We start from the raw sequence: 19,465 nt of genomic DNA, 5'->3' as shown, positions 1-19,465 counted from the left end.
GCGTTAATAACGCCTAATCTATGTTTTAAATTATGGCTATGTGTCTAATCTGCCCGTCGCTTATCAATGACTCGTTTTCCAGTCAACATTGTCGAAGCGGATTGTTTTTTTATCGGTTCATTTTCGTTTTATAGCATTTTGAAAAGCCCTAGTTTTCAAGGAAAATATAAATATTCCATGATAGGGGGCGGTTTTTTCACATCTGAGCTCCTACAGGGGCTGCATACCAACGGGAGACTCGGTTGATGAAATATGAATTCAGATTGCTAATAAAAAAATAAAACGATAATTGTCGTCGTGGGCATTCAGGCATTGGGCTGATAGGGCATTGAAAGTGTTAAAGGTCCCCTATTGTAAAAATGGCATTTTCCAGGGTTTTGCATTGTTTTCAAGCAATGTGGGGTTGTACCAACACTGACAAAATGGGAAATCTGTACCAAGTCCCGTTTCTGCAGTTCAGCTGAGACAAGAACGCCCCCCACTGAAACAAGCCATTCTGAATTGACTCGCTCCGTGACGTGAAGAGGCGCTGATCTGCATACCTCAGCCACTACTAACCACCGCCCACAATCAACTGTGATTCGAGTAAGATAGCGTAACGTTGAAATTAAGCCAAGCAGTAAATACGTCCTTGCACTCGTTTCCTAATGATATCGTGCTCCACAAGCAATGGGCCATGTTCATTTTTGGATTATTGCAAAGATAACATTGAGAATCAAGGACTTTATAATGCTGCAGTGATTTCCTGGCTGTTGCTAAAGAAGGGAGCTAGCCTGTACCAAGTCTTCGGGACCGAAAGAAAGTATCGAATCAGTAAGTAGTGTACATAAGTTGTAATTAGTTAATTAGCAGTAGGACCTCGTTCATCTGTTTGTGTCAATAGTGTATTAACGTTAGCGTTTGGGAGTTGAAGCTGAGCCATTGACCCACATCCTTCACTGTCAGAGTTATATTTATTATAGACAGAAGTTGTCAAATCATTACTCGGCAACTGTCAACTGTCTGCACATGTGTCAATAGTGTATTAACGTTACTATTTTACTGTAGCGTTTCTGCATTTGCAGTGTTCCTCCGTGCTAGCGTATCTGCCATCTCTTAGCTAGGCTATAGTGCAGGTGGGTGACTATCATTGAGCCAAAAACAGCTTGTGCTTTGGAAGGGCAGAAAGTGGTGCACCAAAGTACTTGATTAAAAATACAAAACAATGAATTTTATTGAAAAAAACCTTACAGATGTGTTCCACAGGAATTGTGCAAAATTGCCCAAAAAGTTAACAATTGTGGACCTTTAATATTGATTAGCATTCAGACGGCTGGCTGAGGGTTCCCTAACTAGAGTCCGGCTGTCTCCACAAGGAGACCAGGTGACTCCTGAATTGTTAGGACAGCTTGTTCTGCTAATCTTCAAGAAAAAGGCCTCAACACATAGTGGTGCCTGCCAGTGTTGTAGTCGATGGGGATGGGCATTTTAAAGAAAAATCCAGATCGATTGATCGCATGCTATACTCGAGTGATCGTATTACTCGAAAAGGGAAAAATATATAAAATAAAAAATAAAAGAGTTGAAATATATATATACCGGTATATATATATATATTATTTTTTTTTTTACTTATTTGTTCATTCACGTATATATGTTTAAGGAAACCAACAAACAGTTATAATCTTACACATACATGTGAAACAAATATGTAAAAAACTAAAAAATATTTAATCTTTATTTTTTCATATAAATGTATTATTTCGATTAATCGATTACTCATGCCCATCCCTAGTAGTCGAGTCACTAAATCTCGAGTCCGAGTAGAGTCTTGAGTCCCCAGTGTTCGAGTCCAAGTCTGAGTCACCAAAGAAGAGCCCGAGTTTAGTCAAGTCCCTATTACCCTAGTCAGAGTCCAAGTCATCAAGGTTGAGTCCACTCCACTCTGGCAGTCAAAGAGCTGACATACAAATTAAAAAAGGTCTACATTAATCATAAATGACACAGCGGTCACCATTTCAAAAGGGAGTTTATTTACTTTGTGACACAATAGCCAAACAAATGCACTAGCCATCAATATCTTTTTTTTTTATCCACTTTTTCTCCCATCCCAATTTCGTATCATCCAATTCAACCCTCCCCTGTCTCGAACGCCGTTTCATGCCTCCCACAAGCCGGCTGCAATGTGGACGAAGCCATACAGTACATAGCACGAGTCCCCTCCGATACTCGAGGTAACAGCAGTCGCATCTTTTCACCTGCGCAGCGCGATCTTTCAGCGTCAGGGGTCTGCGCTTTGGAGGGGCACCGCCCCCATCGCTTCCTGATTCTACTGTGCAGGCGCACCAACCGACCTGTAGGAGTCACTGTCCACAACGCCCGATCCCCACCCATCAGTTTCCCACCCCCTAATACTGCCAATGTGTATTAGTACGGACGACCAGCTAAACTGAAAGCAATGTGGAGCGCTGGGCTCGAACAGGCGAACCCAGCGTCTCCAGTATTCGTGGTGAGCGCCTTGCCCACTGCACCACGTAGCCGCGCTAGCCATCAATATTTTATGCCAAATGATTAGGACCCATTAAAAAAATAAAAAATAAAAATGTATTTATCAATTAACAAGTCAGAGTCCTTGTCTGCACCTTCAGAGTCCGAATGCAGTCAATGCTCAAGTCATCAGTGCTCAAGTCCAAGTCGAGTCACGAGTCCTGAAAATCAGTCCACCACTCAGACCGACCACACTGGACTCTTAAGACTACGTACAGCAGTTTCTCTCCTATGAGCTCATCATAAATATTTAGAACCAGTGGCAGGACTGGACTTCTGATTCAAGCCTTTTACTTCTTCAACACATCATCGTCATGGTGGCACTTAACTGTAGGGCTGCACCATTTGGTGAAGGAGTGCGATTATTGTAGACAATATTGCGATTGCAATATAACAAGTAATGGTGTCATCTACTTGTTTGGTTATCAAGGAAAATGCAGAAATTACTGATCGTTTTTAAATGTGTATTGCGCAACTCAAACATAAACTTAACCACATGCGATTTCTATATTTATAATAATAGGGTTGTCAATATTAACAAATTCTCATTCATTTTTTTAAATCGTACAATTCATCACATTGCCCTTTTTGACCCCAACAGCCTCCCATAGTTTGATTTCTTACCGGGTGGCTGTTGACATGTTTGTTTACATTCCTGAATCACATGCGCCACAGGCGATTAGATTAATTGTGCAACACCTTTGTGTTTCTTTGTGTTCCCCCACACGGTGTAAAGCCGGTCACATGGTCTCACCTCGTTGTGAGACAGGTTGAGGGTCTTCAGGTTGGGGGCCTTGCTGACCAGATCGGCCAGATCGTCCAGCTTGTGAATGCGGTTGTTGCTTAGGTTCAGACACACCAGCTGTAGCACAGAATAGGAAGAGGAGACCAATGGAATTGTCACATAGTACAATCGTGGTCCTCGTCTCAACGAGAAAGTCCTCAAGGCACACTTGTATCATTAGTAAAATAATATTCAATTGAAATAGCAGTTTTTTCTAGAGTTGCCACTTTGTGAATCTTTTGACAATAATGTTGATATTTTCAGCTACTAATAAGATGTTTATTAGATTAGTAGATGACGATTTTCACGTGGCATTAGTTACTCCTGGCTTCAGGCTGCAGACGGTGTAGACTACCCTACTGTGTCTGCGGAGGGTGTAGACTACCATTATGCCTCCTTCCATTCATGTGGAGTCGCCAGCCACTTCTTTTCACCTGACAGCGAGGAGTTTCACTGGGAGAGTGTGCAGAGGTTCACACTATCTCCCCCAGATCCCCTCCCAACTGATCAGTAGAAGTCGCTGTTGCAACGACCAAGACTCATACCCCACCGGCTTCCCTCCCACGACTGCTGCCAATTGTGTTTGTAGGGACGACTGACTGAGCCGGAAGTACCGCTGGCCAGAAAGTGAAGGAGGGTTTGGTGTACAGGTGGTACCTCTGGAATGTTCTCTTCAATGATCTTCAGCACAGCTTGCATGGACACCTTTCTGCTCAGGATCACTTCAATGTTCTGAGACACCAGATCTGGGATGCAAAACAAGATCCAAGAGCAGGTCTGAATCAACAACTACTCGCTGAGTAAGTGCTAAAATAAATTAACTGCAATGGACCCATATACAGTGTGCAGACTTCATGTAGTTGAGCTTTTATGGAAGCCAAAACTATCAAGACACTTGTCAAATATAATGAATAGGTATTGTATATCGGTAGACATTGGTGTAAAGGCAAACGTCTTTTATCAGCAGGAAGTGGCACCAAACTGAGGAATTAAAGAGTGTTTGATTACCTGGGTCTGTTCGGATGTTGCTCAGGTCAAGTGCTTGTTGAGAACCGTCAAAACGCTTTGCCATGCATTGCTGTGAAAGGCAGTTAAAAAGATTACCATTAAAAGTAATAGAAGATATTCTGCTACAACTCCGTGAGCAACGGGTCCAATACGTCTAACATGCTTTGCATCCTCCCACGTCACGGTAAAAACCTAAACTAACGTTAGCTGCTAACGCTAACTAAGATAAGCTAAGACAACGCTGCTCACAGGCAGAGAAAACAGCCAATAGTGAGGGAAGAGAGAGGGGGGGGGGGCACTGAGCCATGATCATTCAACATAAATAAAATAAATGTTGTAGGAACGGTTGTGTGTTGTGAATTTCGTTTTTATAGAGAGAGTAAAGTACAGAAATGTACCGGCAATGTTCCCTAAAAAAGTTTTCCGGTCTGAGCAAACACTCAAACCTCCTGAGCAGACATCAGCAACTGCTGAGCAACATATGTGCACCTGCCGATTAACCGGTTAGTTGATAAGCGGCGGTTTGAAAAAAAATCTGAGAATCTTTTTTTTTTTTTATCATCTTTTCCCCCTCCTTTTTCCGTTTTTCTCCCATCCCAATGTTAGTCATTATGCCAATTCCCAATCCCCTTCCTGGTTGTTGCGCACTCTACCCCCTACCGTCGGTCTGGGAGGGCGGAGACTATTGCATGCTTCCTCCGACACATGTGTAGCCAGCCCACCGCTTATTTTCACCTGGCAGCGTGGACTCTCACTGGGGGGCGTTATTTTTTTTCCTAGACGCATTTCTGGCAAGACGCTCTCTGATTGGCCGACGCCTGTTTCTACACTGGTTAAGCTTAGGCACTCTTTCGAAGTTGGTTATGGTTAGTTTGTCTTAGAGCGTGACGGCAAGTTCTTTCGACAGTTAAGCTTAGGCACTCTTTCGAAGTTGGTTAAGGTTAGAGTTTGTCTTAGAGCATGGCGATAGAACGGCAGGTAGTTTGCAGGCTGTTCAACACGGAAATGGGTAAAGACACAGCTCGTCACGCGATTGGGCAAACATGTCAGTGGCCAATCAGAGAGCGTCAGTCAGTGGCCAATCAGAGAGCGGTTGCCAGAAATGAGTCTAGGAAAAAAAATAACGGCACTGGGGGAGTGTAACGTGTGGAAGGGTCACACTACCTCCCTCAGATCCTTCCCTTGCTGTGCAGGCTCCCCGACCGAACTGTAGGAATCGCTGTTTACAACGACCAGGACCCACCCCACCGGCTTTCCCACATGCCGACACTGCCAATTGTGTCAGTATGGACGGCTGACCAAGCCGGAGGTACCGCAGCTGGATTCGATCCCACTCTCTGCGGTGGTAGACAGACGCTTAGTCCGCTGCGCTACACGGCCGCCCAAATTCTGAGAATCTTAATTCCCCTCAATGTCTAACATAAAAATCTATACATTTAGCTGATACACAGAAATAATACAAAAAGGCATATTATATTCCTTAATCAAATATTTATTTGACCATTGATTGATGATACAGAGCAAAGTCCTTACTTTGGCTGGGTTGGCGGCGGCGGTGTGAGTCGTGTCACTAACTTTTGTCATTTTAGGAGGCTGACACGTCATTATTTTATTAAGCGAATTATCATGCGACTTCAAGGGTCACCATATTGTGAAAAGAGGACACTGCCTTCAGCCTCAAGATACTTAATGATACTCGAAGTTTACTCAAAGATGACTTATCATTTTAATATATTTAAAGTATGCCTCCTCTGTATGGATATAAAATTATTGTTTACCGGTATATTATTTTATATAACAAAATAATATATCTCTATAACCATGCTGTATTATGCCTAAAGTAATCTGACAAATCTCAAGAAAATAACTAAAATCAACCTATGACAAAATAATACATATTTTCAAGTCTTACTGGACAAAATAAATAAGAGAAATATGAAGTAATGTTCTAAATAATACCTCTTCTGTATTAGAAAATCCAGCTTTAAAAAGATATATCTCTTTGAATCTTTTCAATGTAATGTAAATTATAAAACAGTAATCTCAAAGATACTAATTTGAAAGTGCACTATGCAGTTTCAGATTTGTTGCAATTAGTGTACAAAACTAATTTATTACACACATAATTCTTAGAATGATTGTATCATAAGCATCTTATCAAACCAAAACATAATTTTGAGGCATCAAAATAGTTTAAAATTATTTTCTCTCTCTCTGTATAGCTGCATGCTTCAATCAATTCGGTCAACTTTGCCATCAAACTCTCGCCTCTCACTGCTTTATTTGTAATGTTTTTCTGTGTCGACGTGAGCTTTGAGATCGCCAGCACCTTTATTAGACACAGAAACATATGGTCAAGCTTTGCACATGTTGCACTCTGCTTCCAATTAGTCTCGACCGGGACGATAAATTGGGAATCTTCTCTGCAGTTCATCTGTAATGTACATTTTCGCTTTGGCATTGTGAGCAGAATCAATGCTGGTCGGATCTGTCCGCGCGCTTCCTCCTCTGTTGTGTGTGTCTGTGTGAGCACAGTAGCGACGTCCACAAGGCACTGAAAGCGGGCTTCTCTGGGTAACGTCACACGCAACAGGGTACGTAGTATTCGGTGCAACGCGCCAGTCAATTTAACTACATGCATATTTTACACAATCTGTGCGCGACAGATTTCAGATGTGCGCGGGAGCGTTTTGCCATGTGCGCGCGCACGGACACACGTTAGAGGGAACATTGGGTACCGGTATACAATTCCCAGGTAAAAAGACAAATGTCCAGGCTCCGTGTCCCAAGCAGACCCACCGCGGAGGCCAGATGAAGCCACATTTTACAATAAAACTCCGCTGGGCTTTAAAAAAATATATATATATATTAGTGCTGTCAATCGATTAAAATATTTAATCGCATGATTGTCCATAGATAACTCGATTAATCGCAAATTAATCTCATTCTTTTTTTTATCTACCTTAAACGGATCTTTTTCAAGTTCCAAGTTTTAATACTCTTATCAACATGAGTCAACAAATGCTTGCTTTATGCAGCCATTTAACACCCTCATGCATTGCAAATTTGCATCAAATTCAAAACAGAGTGATGCACAAAATAACTTAAGAAAATAATAATTTAAAACAATGAATAAAGTGTGCATGAAATAATAGGGGAAAGAGCTGAATCGTGTGACGCCTGTTTCTGCGCCGATTTCCACCTCGAACAGCCTGCAAACTACCTAACGCCTAGTTTATCACTGGTTAAGCTTAGACGACTCTGGTTAAGGTTAGAGTTTGGAATCAGGGCTGGTGTTCTATCGCCCTGCTCTAAGACAAACTCTAACCTTAACCAACTTCGAAAGAGTGCCTAAGCTTAACCGGTGATAGAAACAGGCGTCACACGATTGGCACACATGTCACATGACCAGAAACGTCAGTGGCCAATCAGATCGCGCAAACCGAACGCGGAAGTGCAACCCCATTAGGGAAAATATTCACGCATCCCGGTCTGTAGTTCTGTCTAACCTTTAAGTGCTCCATGTCCTCCGGCTTCAGCTCAGACTGGGCGAAATTAGGAGGTGCACTGGGGTTCATGTGCACTTCCACCTGACAGGAACAAATGGAGGGTGGGGTGAGAGGGTGAGAGAGAGCGAGAGAGAGAGAGAGAGAGAGAGAGAGACAAGTAAAGCAGCCATAGTGTACAGTATATGTAGAGTAAAGTATGTAGAGTAGTGTACAGTATGTAGAGTAGTTCTAGTTTACAGAGGCAGCCTGTTCTGTTCTCACGAGGAACATGTGGTGCTAAAACACTGTTGAACAGACCCAGACTAGTAACCGCTGCTTATTTGTTTTAGGTTTAAAAAGGAACACTCCCAACATTTTGGGAATCTTCCCCAGAGTCAAACAAGAAGATTGTCATCAGTTTTATCTCTGCGAGTCCCCGTAGCCCCAAAGAGAGGCCCATGAGCATGCTAGCCTAGCACAGCACAAGGACTGGATGTGGTAGGGAACAGCTACCTCCATCTTACAACTCCAAACGGATGCAGAGATGAAATTGAGGTCTGTGAATTTCCTAAAATGTTGGAAGTATCCATTAAATAGTTTGTAGAGTTAATATTGGTGGACCACATGAGGGATCAACAGATTCCTTTCAGAAATGTGTTTGAGGGCTTGCCCCTGCACAACTTAAATCCACACTCCCAACAATATACTGATTTATTGAGTTGTTATAAAAAATAAAAAATAAACATTATATGAGGTATTATGCACATTAGCAGCCTCAGCGCCAAGGACACCCCCGTCCTCACATAACAGACCTGCGAGCAAGCGGGCGACCTACTGTACCTTATAGCCCTCCGTGTCCGTGATCTTGTGGGTACATTTGGCCAGAGCTTGGGCCGCAGCGAGATCGTCCACGTAGAAATGGGCCCTGCTACTATCTACATAGAACTGGAGAGATTGGGAAGGATGGATGCAGAGAAGGGAGAGAGGGAGAGAGAGAATGTGCATGTTTATCACCCACGTTGGCAGGTAATTGGCAACCACAGAATTGAATGGATAGAAATAAAACACTGAAACTGATCTATTTCCAGGTAATCATCCATCTTGTTAGTGATGCACGATATATCGGCCGCCGATATAATATCGGCCGATATGGCTGTTTTTTTTACACATCGGTATCGGTCCGATAACAAGATAGGGCCGATATGGGCAGATATTAAAATATATATAAATCTTTTTTTTTCTTTTTACATGTTTTGGCCTTAAGTTTCAAAATATCAGTAATTTCTGAAAATAAGTTACAAAAGTAAAAAAAATATGCGTTTTGGAAAATAGCTCTTTATTTGATTATCATAAAAAAGTGTTTTCTATACAGAGATATCGACATCGGTAAATATCGGTATCGGCCAGAACAGCAATATTAATATCGGTTATCGGTATCGGCCACAATTTTCACATTGTTGCATCACTACATCTTGTCCATATATATTACAGATGACAAGCTGTATTCAGCTGATTGTCTGTCCCCCAAAAAGTAGACCAAACAGACAAGACACCGTTACAGACGCTATAAAAAAGAAAATAGTCTTTCCATCAATTCAAGTTCCATGCACCAGCCAAACAACCATTAAAAAATAAGAGTGAAATGGGAATGAATGGTCCATCTCTTTAAGTTCTATATTAACAACCATCATTGCCAGATGCAACAAATCACAGAAGTGAAATGTCTCAAGATCACAAATCAACTGCACAATCTTAGTGTGTCACACACACAAACACACACACACACACTACCAACCAACTGACTTTATTCAAGGGCCTACATACAGTACACTTACCTGTACTGGTGTGTACAGACAGCCCTGACTCACCTGTACGGTACAGACAGCCCTGACTCACCTGTACGGTACAGACAGCCCTGACTCACCTGTACTGGTGTGTACAGACAGCCCTGACTCACCTGTACGGTACAGACAGCCCTGACTCACCTGTACGGTACAGACAGCCAGACCTGACTCACCTGCATGGTACAGACAGCCAGACAGCCCTGACTCACCTGTACTGGTGTGTAGGGTACGGAGCAGATGTTCTGCAGAGCCGTCAGTAACCATTTCTTGTCGTATCTTTTCCCGTGAGGTATCTGTGGAGACAAGGCGGCCAAGAGCAACGTCACAAACCGATGTACAGTCGTTTCATTTCAAGGGGGACTAGTGGGGATTGAGTGTAGCTGGCTTGAAGTTTCTCTACATGGCCGTATAAGCTCCGACATATTTCTAGGCTCCGCTTGACTCGTCTGTACAATTACAGTTTTGATCACCTATGAGAGAAATGTCACTTACTAAAAATTAGTTTGAAGAAAAATAAACTAGGGCTGTCCTTGACTAAAGAAATTCTTAATAATCATAGAATCTGTCCATTAATCAACAAATCTGAAAAAGCGAGTCTTCCACATGCAATCGTTTTTTTTGGTTTTTTTTGTCACCAGAGATGTACTTAGATGTTTCAACAGGGTTCCCACTCTTTTTGAGAAATCATTTCCCAGGAGTTTGTTGACAATCCAGGACAGCACTGTTCACAAACGGTAATATAGTTTACTGGTAGGCCTAGTACAAGGGTGGCCAACCCGCGGCTATTTGCCCGTCAATGTGTGGCTCTTCCATCCATAAAAAAAAAAAATTGTTACTCATTGCATAAGGACGTAGAATAAACATTTACAATTTATTTTTTTAAATGGTCCATTTGCATGTTCTTGGTATCTGAATCTAGGGACATATATGGATCAGTGTCAGAAATAGTGTGTCTGTTACTAGGCTTGAGTAAATTGTAATGAACCAAAGGAGAATATCAATTCTATTTAAAAAAAATATATATATATTTGACTGTGAATAACACCATGCAAAAATTTACCAGACCTGAAAAATCTAAGCAAATGAATAAAGGGAAGATGATTAAACAGAACGTTTTGTAGATACAGTACTGAATTCTGCCATCTTTTTTATAATGTAAATTTCTCCACCATTTTTCATCGTATTGCAACACCGTTTTTTGCAAGACGTTCACAGAAAGGTAGAGAAACTAACTGCATTCTGTTTTATGGCAATAACGTTCAGGTTTGTGGGAGATAATCCCAAAAAATAAGAGAAATAAAAAAGTAAATCCAGAAGTCAGATGATTGACAGGGGCTGGCGTGAGCTGGGTAGGGTAGTTTTTCGAAATTCGAAAGCCCCGAGTCTCTTCCTTCAAAAGACTACACTTACTTTTGGCTGCTCCACTTCCTCCTGTCAATATGCGCCGGTTTCCGACTCAATGCCCTGAGATTTCTATAATCTTATATTTCACTCATAATTAAAATCATTGGTAAACAAATGTAATGCTGAAAATATACACTTTTACTGTATATCTCGGGCTTAAGAGGTTAACCCTGTGAGGCCCAAATTAAAAAGACATTAGCAACTTCAGAGGCCAGAGGTTGGGACATATAAACACATTTACTATCCAATAGCATTGTGAGGCTGAACAACAGGACCAATTGACTATACATGTGCTTAATTTTTTTTAAATAAACATCCTTTTTTAAATGGCTAAAAGTGATTTTGTAATTTTGCAACCGTGGGTCTCACATAGTACTTTTAACCCTGTGAGGCCCAAATAAAAAAGACATTAGCAACTTCAGAGGCCAGAGGGTGAGACCTATAAACACATGAAGGGTGCCGTGACTGAAAAAAAGGTTGAGAAACGCTGGTATATGGTGTGGCTCTTTGTGGTACCACAGTAATTTTTGTGGCTCTTAGTGGTTGGCCACCCCTGGCCTAGTATCAAGACATTTATTCCTCCTTTTTTAACAATGCAGGTTCATGAAGAATGCTACACCACCCATCACTGCTAACTGTACAATAAGGTAATCTGACCTCTTGTAGTTAGAAGCAACTCCTGTGTGCCAATCTGTGTGCCAATCTGTGTTCAGCAGATTATGTACTTTTTAGCTGCACAAAATAGGTTATACACACACCTAGGTTTACAGAGGCAATCTGAGGGCTAAAATGATCAAATAAAGAATTTCCAGCACAATATAGATTTTTAAGGATATTTGGTCATTTTAGTCAATTATACAGCTTTTCCATGACTGGAAATCTAGTCTCTGAATTTGCGGGTTTTCCAGGACGAGTGGGAACCACGTTGAAGATATAACTCATTCAGCATGGTAAAAAGCATAGGAATCCACTAATAAAGTCTTGGTCGACTAAGATCAAATCAACCGGTTGATCGACTATGAGGGGGCAGCCCTAGTCAAAACTAACCATAATACCAAAATACCCTAATATACCAACCGTTATTTTGTGCCAGCCTGACTGGTTCTTCCCTCCTCCTCCACCTCCTCTCCCTCTATCTCCTCCTCCTCTGTGGCCGCCGCCACCACCACCTCTTCCTCCTCCTCCTCGCCGATCTCTGTCAAACCGTCCGTCCCCTCTCCGGTAAGGCCGTCCTCCGTAAGGGTTACTGAATAAGAAAAGAAGGGGGAATTAAGATAAACAGAACAGTATGACCAGGCCTCGACAGTGATTGCTTGCTCATGCAGTAGCTGGGGCGCACAGATATACGATGGTGTGAGTTCACTCAAATTCACACAAACTTGTAACATGTCATCACACACACAACCACACCTGCTTGTCCGTTGTAGTATTACCTATAGTATGGTATGATCTGCTAACAAAAAAGACATCCAAACTTTATTTAAAAACAAAATTTGTTTCCCAGTCCCATTTGTAGGCAAAACCTATTATTTTACAGTCCTATTTGTAGTCAAAACCTTTACAGTCCTATTTGAGAGAGAGACGGGCTCAGACCCCCCCCCCCCCCCCCTTTCCTTACTATTGGAACTCTGTGAAAACTAAACTGATTTCTCGCTGTGCATTTTTGACGTCAACTTCAGCTGCAACAGTGAGGAATGATGGGAGGGGCTGAGCCCGATACACTTTTCAGCCTTTAACTACAGGAATAGATAATTGTATGTAATGATAAATAATGTCATAGTAACGGGCTGGTATATTATTTTGAAGATAATAAAGTAGCTATAATGAGTGACAGTCAATAGATAAAAAGCAGTAATGGCATGTAGGTTACTCACCCTACTTAGGCATCCAAACTACAGAGAATTTACAGACATACATAAATGTCATGGCTCATCTCCTACTCTGGGTATTCAGTAGTAGGGTTGGGTACCGTTCACATTTGAATCAATACCGGTACCAGACGGTACCTTTTTTCTGTACTTTACTCTGTAATAAAATTTTTATTTCAGTTGTAAAACTAAACTAGTCTAAACTTCTCAATTTCAACATTGTTATCACGCAAACTAAAAACGCTCCCTACCACCTCCCTCTCCCAAACCGTTCCTACAACCATTTATTAATGTTGCATGACCATGTATACATTTATTATTATTTTTTAAGTTTAAATATCAACATTATCTGGCCATCCTCTGTATCAAACTCCTCTGACCTCATCTGGTCTTTCCAAGCACACAGATAGAAAGGGAGATTGGCTTATAGTAGACTTAATGATTTTTGAAGTTTATTATCATAAACTATCCAGTTAGTTTTTATAGTGTAACGTTTGGTTACTTAAAATCATCAAGTAGAGAGCTAGAGAGACGGGCTCGGGCTCGCTCGCCCTCGCCCCCCCCCCCCCCCCCCCTTTCCTCACTAATGGAACTCAGCAAAAACTAAACTGATTTCTCACTGTGCCTGTGAGGGTTTCCAGCTTAGCTAATGTTAGCAGCTAACGTAGGTACCGAAATGTGGCACAAGTTGATCTAACGTGAATCGGTACTCGGTAGTACCGACGTAATTCGGTCGGTACCCTTAAAAGTAAAAGTAGAGTTCGGTACCCAACCCTAGGTGGTGTCAAAGAAAGAAATAAGGGTCTTACTCTCATATTATCCTTTGGATCCTTGTTGTGTGTTTTTAATCCATCAATAAAATAAAATCAAAGAGGCAACTACCCATGTGACCTAAGGATAGTAAGTACCTGAAGAATATGTCACTACATTTTGAAATGTTCAATTGCAAATAGAATCAATTGTTGTTTTTTCAGGTAAATTAATTGTTTAGATTAATCTATCAAAATAATCGTTAGTTGCGGCCCTAGTTTAGAGACAGTGAAATTACGACGGACTGGAGGGGTTTAACCGTTCAGGACTCTTATGCTGCAACTGTAGGGATTTGTTTTCCTACCTCACTGCTCTCTCCCTGAGCAATATTACAGAGCAGGGCAGGAATTCTTCCTGGTTGAGCCTATATAACATGACCACTAAACACGTCCTCAACCATATTACCGGTATCTAATTCTATTATAGTCCAGAATATCTTTATTTATTCTCTAGTTTACGTTTATTTGTGATGAACTGGATATTTAGAAAATTACCAGAGGCTTTTGTTTGTTCTAGAAAAGATCATGACGCACAGCTATTGTCATGATGAAATTAGAAGCTGCAGTTTGAATGACAGGAGGGAATGGTGACATGAAGAAAAACTCTTCAGACTAGTACTTTTCATTTGACTGACTGTGCAGGGCAGGCAGACTACTGGTGCAGGAGTCACAATAGCTGAGGGAAATATAATCAATTTGACATGAATAAGTCATGATGATGAGTTAAGACACGTTCATAGGCTTTTGAAACTTTAACGATAGTTAAAGAGATGAAATGTGAAATTTCTGGTTTAGTGAAATCACAAGCAGGGAGTCGATTAAAAGGGGGGAATATCTCCGAAGAACTGCCATCCAGTTTTGATGGTCACAGTGTTTCCCCTGCCCTTGGATATGTCTGTCGGATACTAATCTCATGTAGGCTCCAACTTAACAGTCGTTAAATGTTATGTCACGTAACCTACATTTCCATGTCCCAAAAATAGCTTTATCCCGAAGTAGATGATGCAGTGATGCCGTTTTGCCTTGAGGTTGGTGTATCGAGTTGGTCAGTCACGGCTCTGTGCATCCAGGGCAGCCAGTTGATTATGTACCATGAGCTTTTTACCAAAACTCAAGTTTACTAGGGATGCCCCGATCATGTTTTTTGCCACCGATACCGATCACCGATCGTCGTGAGCCATATCGGCCGATACCGATCCGATAGTTTGATTAAAAAAAATTAAAAATTATTTTATATAATTCTTTTTTTTATAAAATATATATATTATATAATTAGACTTGTACTTGTATTATCTGCAAGACATCGCCACCACGCAACAAGCTCCACTGTCTGTGTGTACTCTAGTAGCCTCCAGCTACGGCCAGGATTCTCCGGAGCTGCAGCTGGACCCTATACTCGAGTAGCCTGCAGCTACGGCCAGGATTCTCCGGAGCTGCAGCTAGTCCCTATTGATCATATTCAACAACATGCCCTCAGCTCGAATACGCATCGAATGAGTGTTATAAAACATTGATATCAGGAGCTATCTGTGGCTACTGCTGGCCGGCTATATAACGTTGATACAGCGCCTCGGTGAACTATTTAGTTCAGTGGGACATTTCGTTTTGAACAGTGAGCTGGCGTCAGCTAACATGAGCTAGCTGAGGTATCATACACGTCTCTACTAGACTTGCTGGAGCGTTTGTTGATGTCAGGAGCTATCGGTAGCTGGCCGGCTAGATACCGTTCGGTTAGACAATGCCTCATCATGTATTGGACTGGAAGTGAATGGTTGACTGGGTCATTTTGTAACGGTAGCTAACGTTAGCTAAGGGAGACGCCGTCCTCCTGTCCCACTAGACTAGACCCGGGTTTACATGCGCGCGGGAGGGGCTGGAGGGAGGAGCAGACGCCGCACAGCTCGAGATGCTTCCAGCTCCCGGTGTCTGAGACAGAACTCAGCGAGACGAGCGAGTGAGATCGGTTTTGACGATCGGCAAAAATAAAGCATTATCACCGATCACCGATCGCATATTTATACTGATTATCGGCCGATAACGATCGGTGGCCGATCGATCGGGGCATCCCTAAAGTTTACATCTTCTCACATGTTCTTTTATTTAGACGTAAAAAATGTAGCTTATTATTGCTATTATCATATGATGTGGTCAGCCTTTGTTCCATCCCACCTTTCATGAGACAACTGATATCTGGATGGAAAAATATTCCCACAGGTTAGTGGTGCGGGAATTGTGGTATGGGGCAGCGATCCACTCATGAAAATAGTTGTGGTTGCAAGCTAACATTAACGCCTATAACGCAGACAGAATTATTAACCACATCATCAAAACATCACACCTCTGTGACAGCAGTCCCTTTTACAGACACTGAGACTCCCATCCTGACAACGTGACTACCTCTGCTGGTGGCGTAATGCCGGGAACAATGCCCCCCATTCAGTGTTCTTTATACAGAGCGGCGACTCCGGCGAGGACGAATAATGTGACTGTGTAAAAGTGACGAGGGATTCATCTTCTCTACTGATAGTTAGCTTTGTTGATAGCACCCATGCTAACAAATACTACACATCCATCGTCTGAGAAGCAAACCATTATAAAATACTCAAGTTACGTTCTTTAAAGAGTCTGATTCACAGTAAGGACATTGTTTGTAGGCTATATTGCGCCTAAAATATTACCTATACTGAGTAATATGGACCAGTGTTCAAACTTCAAATTACAGTGATTGACATCTTTTCAATATATTTTTTCCTTTTTGTAATATAATCAGTGCTTTTCCATTCTGTAATACTTTTCTTTTCTAGATTCACTGAGAAGATACATCTTGTCATTTTACAACAGTGAACTATTGATGACATAAAACCCTAACTTCTGCCATTTATTTACCTATTTTGATCAACAAAAAAACAACAACTTTATGGGAGGGGGGTGCTAATAATATGACCATATACGATCACAAGCTCAGTCAGCCAGTCACACACACTAAATCTGCGCTGAGAGCTGCTTGTCCTGAGAGCTACCGCATAAGCTCAGTAAAGCGTACTTTATACTCAAACATCAAAGTGGTGCCGATGCTTCCCCGAGGGTAGCGCTGGAAGCCACGGCAACACCTATGTGCAGCTGGCCAAACATGTACCAATAATGTGTAGGTATGATGGTTGGAGAAAGGCAACAGTCAACGCAGAAGTATATCTTGGCTTTAAGCCAGTCACACTTAAAATCTGCACCGATTGCTGGCGTCCTGAGAGCTATCATACAAGCTCAGTAAGCCAGTCACACTTACAATCTGCGCTGATTGCTGGCATCCTGAGAGCTAGTAGTATCGCTCATAGCGACATCCCCATCCGTGTCATCCAGCCTGGACCGGGCCCCAGGGCCCCCGAAGGCTCCATCGTTGCCCCCTCGATGCCTGTCTCTCCGGGGACCGTTACTGTAGCTCCGTCCTCTGTGGGACCCACGGGCTCTACGGCTGCGGAACTGTGGGCCAGTTCTGTCATCATGCTCTGGGTGGGTGGGGGAGATCAATCATGCCTTTATTACAAATACTCATATGAGGCTCACATGAGGAAGCCTCAGTTCATCAGATAACTCTTAAGAATTATTATGAAATTAATTCTCAAGTGATCATGAGTTGGTATTAAGGCTGCAAAAAACATTCATAGGATTTGAAACAATGTTTACGTCATAATGAACACATTATTTTACACCTCAATTGGCCATCTGGCTAACTAACGTTATTGGATACCTACTGAAACAGTCTCTTTTGTCTGTAACTTGCAGTAAAGAATAATAGATAACACTGTTTTCAACGTGACCATATATATTCACAGGAATAACAATAATCGATTTTCGAAATTCCCCAAAATCCAAACTCCACATGTCCAGATCCCAGGTTTCCTGTATGATGGATGGAGGATTAAAAATAAATAAGACAAACCTCGAGGGAACGCGAAATATAACCATACCTCTTGGACAGCTGTTTCTGACATATCTCTCCACATTTAAAGTATCCACCATCTAAGGAAAAACGGAATAGATCTGCAATCAGTACATAACATATTGTGGACGAGGGTAACCTACCATAGTAGTCCGCCATGTTCCTGGATTAAATACACTGGTTTATATTATCCGTGTAATGATACACGATGCCGAACGGATATCAGATAGTCATATATCCATATTATCTTTGTAAAATGCGATGGAGCGTGAATGGAATATCCATAGAATTACAAAGAAGAAGGGAGTAACGCAGTCCTCTCAACAACTCTGCTTATGTAGCCTTTCTAGCTAGCTGCGTGCTGCGCAAACGGAAATGCTATTCTATAACCATCCGTTTCCGGAGCATTGCTGTTTGACCTGTTTCCCCCAATAGGGGGTATCTGCAGAGCCGCAGAGCCAGGCTGGACGGGTTGGAGGCGGGGCTTCGTGGTCTGGACAAGTATTAGGGCGCGTTCACACCTACTCTGTTTGGTCCACTTTAAGTGGACCATGGTCCCTTTAAGTGGACCATGGTCCCTTTAGATCGATAGTCCGTTTGGTTTGTACAGGTGTGAACGCAAACCGAACTATAATGAGGACCAAACAACCGAACCATGGTCCTCTTGAAAAGTTGGGACTCGGTTCGTTTCAATCGAACTATAGTACCTAATCCAGGAAGCAAAGTAGCCTCCAGTCCTGAGTCTCTCTAGACTGGCGCCGCACGCGGACAGTCTCTCTCTTCCTCCCTCTCTCTCTCCTCTCTAGACGCAGTCTCTCTCTTCCTCTCTCTCTCTACTCTAGACTCGCGCCGCGCGCGGACCCCCCAACTTTCTCCTGCGTGAGGACTCGGAGGACATTCGCGGACATTCAGATAAAGAAAAAAAAAGCTTAAAAAAAAAGCTTTGGGTAATTTCATAATAGCAGCGTGGAGCAGCTCTGTAACAACAACGCATCTCGAGCTGCTTCTATGCAGCTGTCTAGTAGTTGACAGCTTACGCAGGAAGGAAATCTCTCTCTCTCTCTCTCTCTCTCGCTCTCTCTCTCTCTCTCTCGCTATCTCTCTCTCTCTCTCTCTCTCGCTCTCTCTCTCTCTCTCTCTCTCTCTCGCTCTCTCTCTCTCTCGCTATACACAGCTGTCTCCGCGAAATGCGGTTACGGAAAAAAGTATTGACTGTGCTTGCTGAGACGATAATTAATAGGCTAGCGATTCAAAACGCGCTGCTGTGTTGTGAACTATAATAACGTTAATTTAGCTGCTGCTGATGCATAATGAATGAATGGTGAGTTGTTTAAAATGACAACATACATGTGTTAATTATTTGATTTGATTGATCCGAGAGACAGAGAGAGATTGCTCCATAATAACTGCGCTGCCGGCAACTGATTACGTTTGTGTCCAATAGATGCGACAGCATGTCCTTTGTTTACAAATTAGATCCGCACCAAACAGGGTAGTGTGAACACAGACCAAAATTAAACAATGTATCATTTTCACATTTGGTCCACCAGAAAGTCCGGACTTTCCACGGAAAGTCCGGACTTTCCCCGGACTTTCAGATGTGAACACACCCTTAGTGGTCTGGACAAGTATTGCGGATGAGGGGGGGGGGGGGGGGAGTAGGGTCGAGCTGCAGACTCGGAGCCTCGAGGTCCAGATTGGTACTTCCGGCCTGCCACAGGACTAATGCGGAAGTATCTCGAAGTACGTCTGACGTAATAGTCCTGTGGCAGGACTATGCGGAAGTATCTCGAAGTA

The 19,465-nt window shown here is 42.4% G+C and overlaps 1 protein-coding gene across 1 annotated transcript in view; it reads right to left on the bottom strand.

The window, feature by feature from the left end:
- Positions 1-18,027, bottom strand: part of nxf1a (nuclear RNA export factor 1a) — a 33,562-nt gene extending 15,535 nt beyond the window's left edge. Inside the window, exons 1-9 of the mRNA XM_084331551.1 lie at positions 17,812-18,027; positions 17,015-17,234; positions 12,132-12,300; positions 9,860-9,943; positions 8,647-8,751; positions 7,828-7,908; positions 4,319-4,388; positions 3,968-4,056; positions 3,281-3,388 (exon numbers count right to left, since the gene is read on the bottom strand). Coding sequence (XP_084187677.1) covers positions 3,281-3,388; positions 3,968-4,056; positions 4,319-4,388; positions 7,828-7,908; positions 8,647-8,751; positions 9,860-9,943; positions 12,132-12,300; positions 17,015-17,234; positions 17,812-17,827 — 942 coding nt within the window. The 5' untranslated portion in view covers positions 17,828-18,027. The remainder of the gene's footprint in view (positions 1-3,280; positions 3,389-3,967; positions 4,057-4,318; positions 4,389-7,827; positions 7,909-8,646; positions 8,752-9,859; positions 9,944-12,131; positions 12,301-17,014; positions 17,235-17,811) is intronic.
- Between the last annotated feature and the right edge of the window lie 1,438 nt (positions 18,028-19,465).

This window comes from Notolepis coatsorum, assembly GCF_963971535.1.
Source record: "Notolepis coatsorum genome assembly, chromosome: 16".
Taxonomy (NCBI): Eukaryota; Metazoa; Chordata; class Actinopteri; order Aulopiformes; family Paralepididae; genus Notolepis; species Notolepis coatsorum.
The sequence above is the reverse complement of the archived record's forward strand: the minus strand, read 5'-3'. Positions and strand labels throughout refer to the sequence as shown.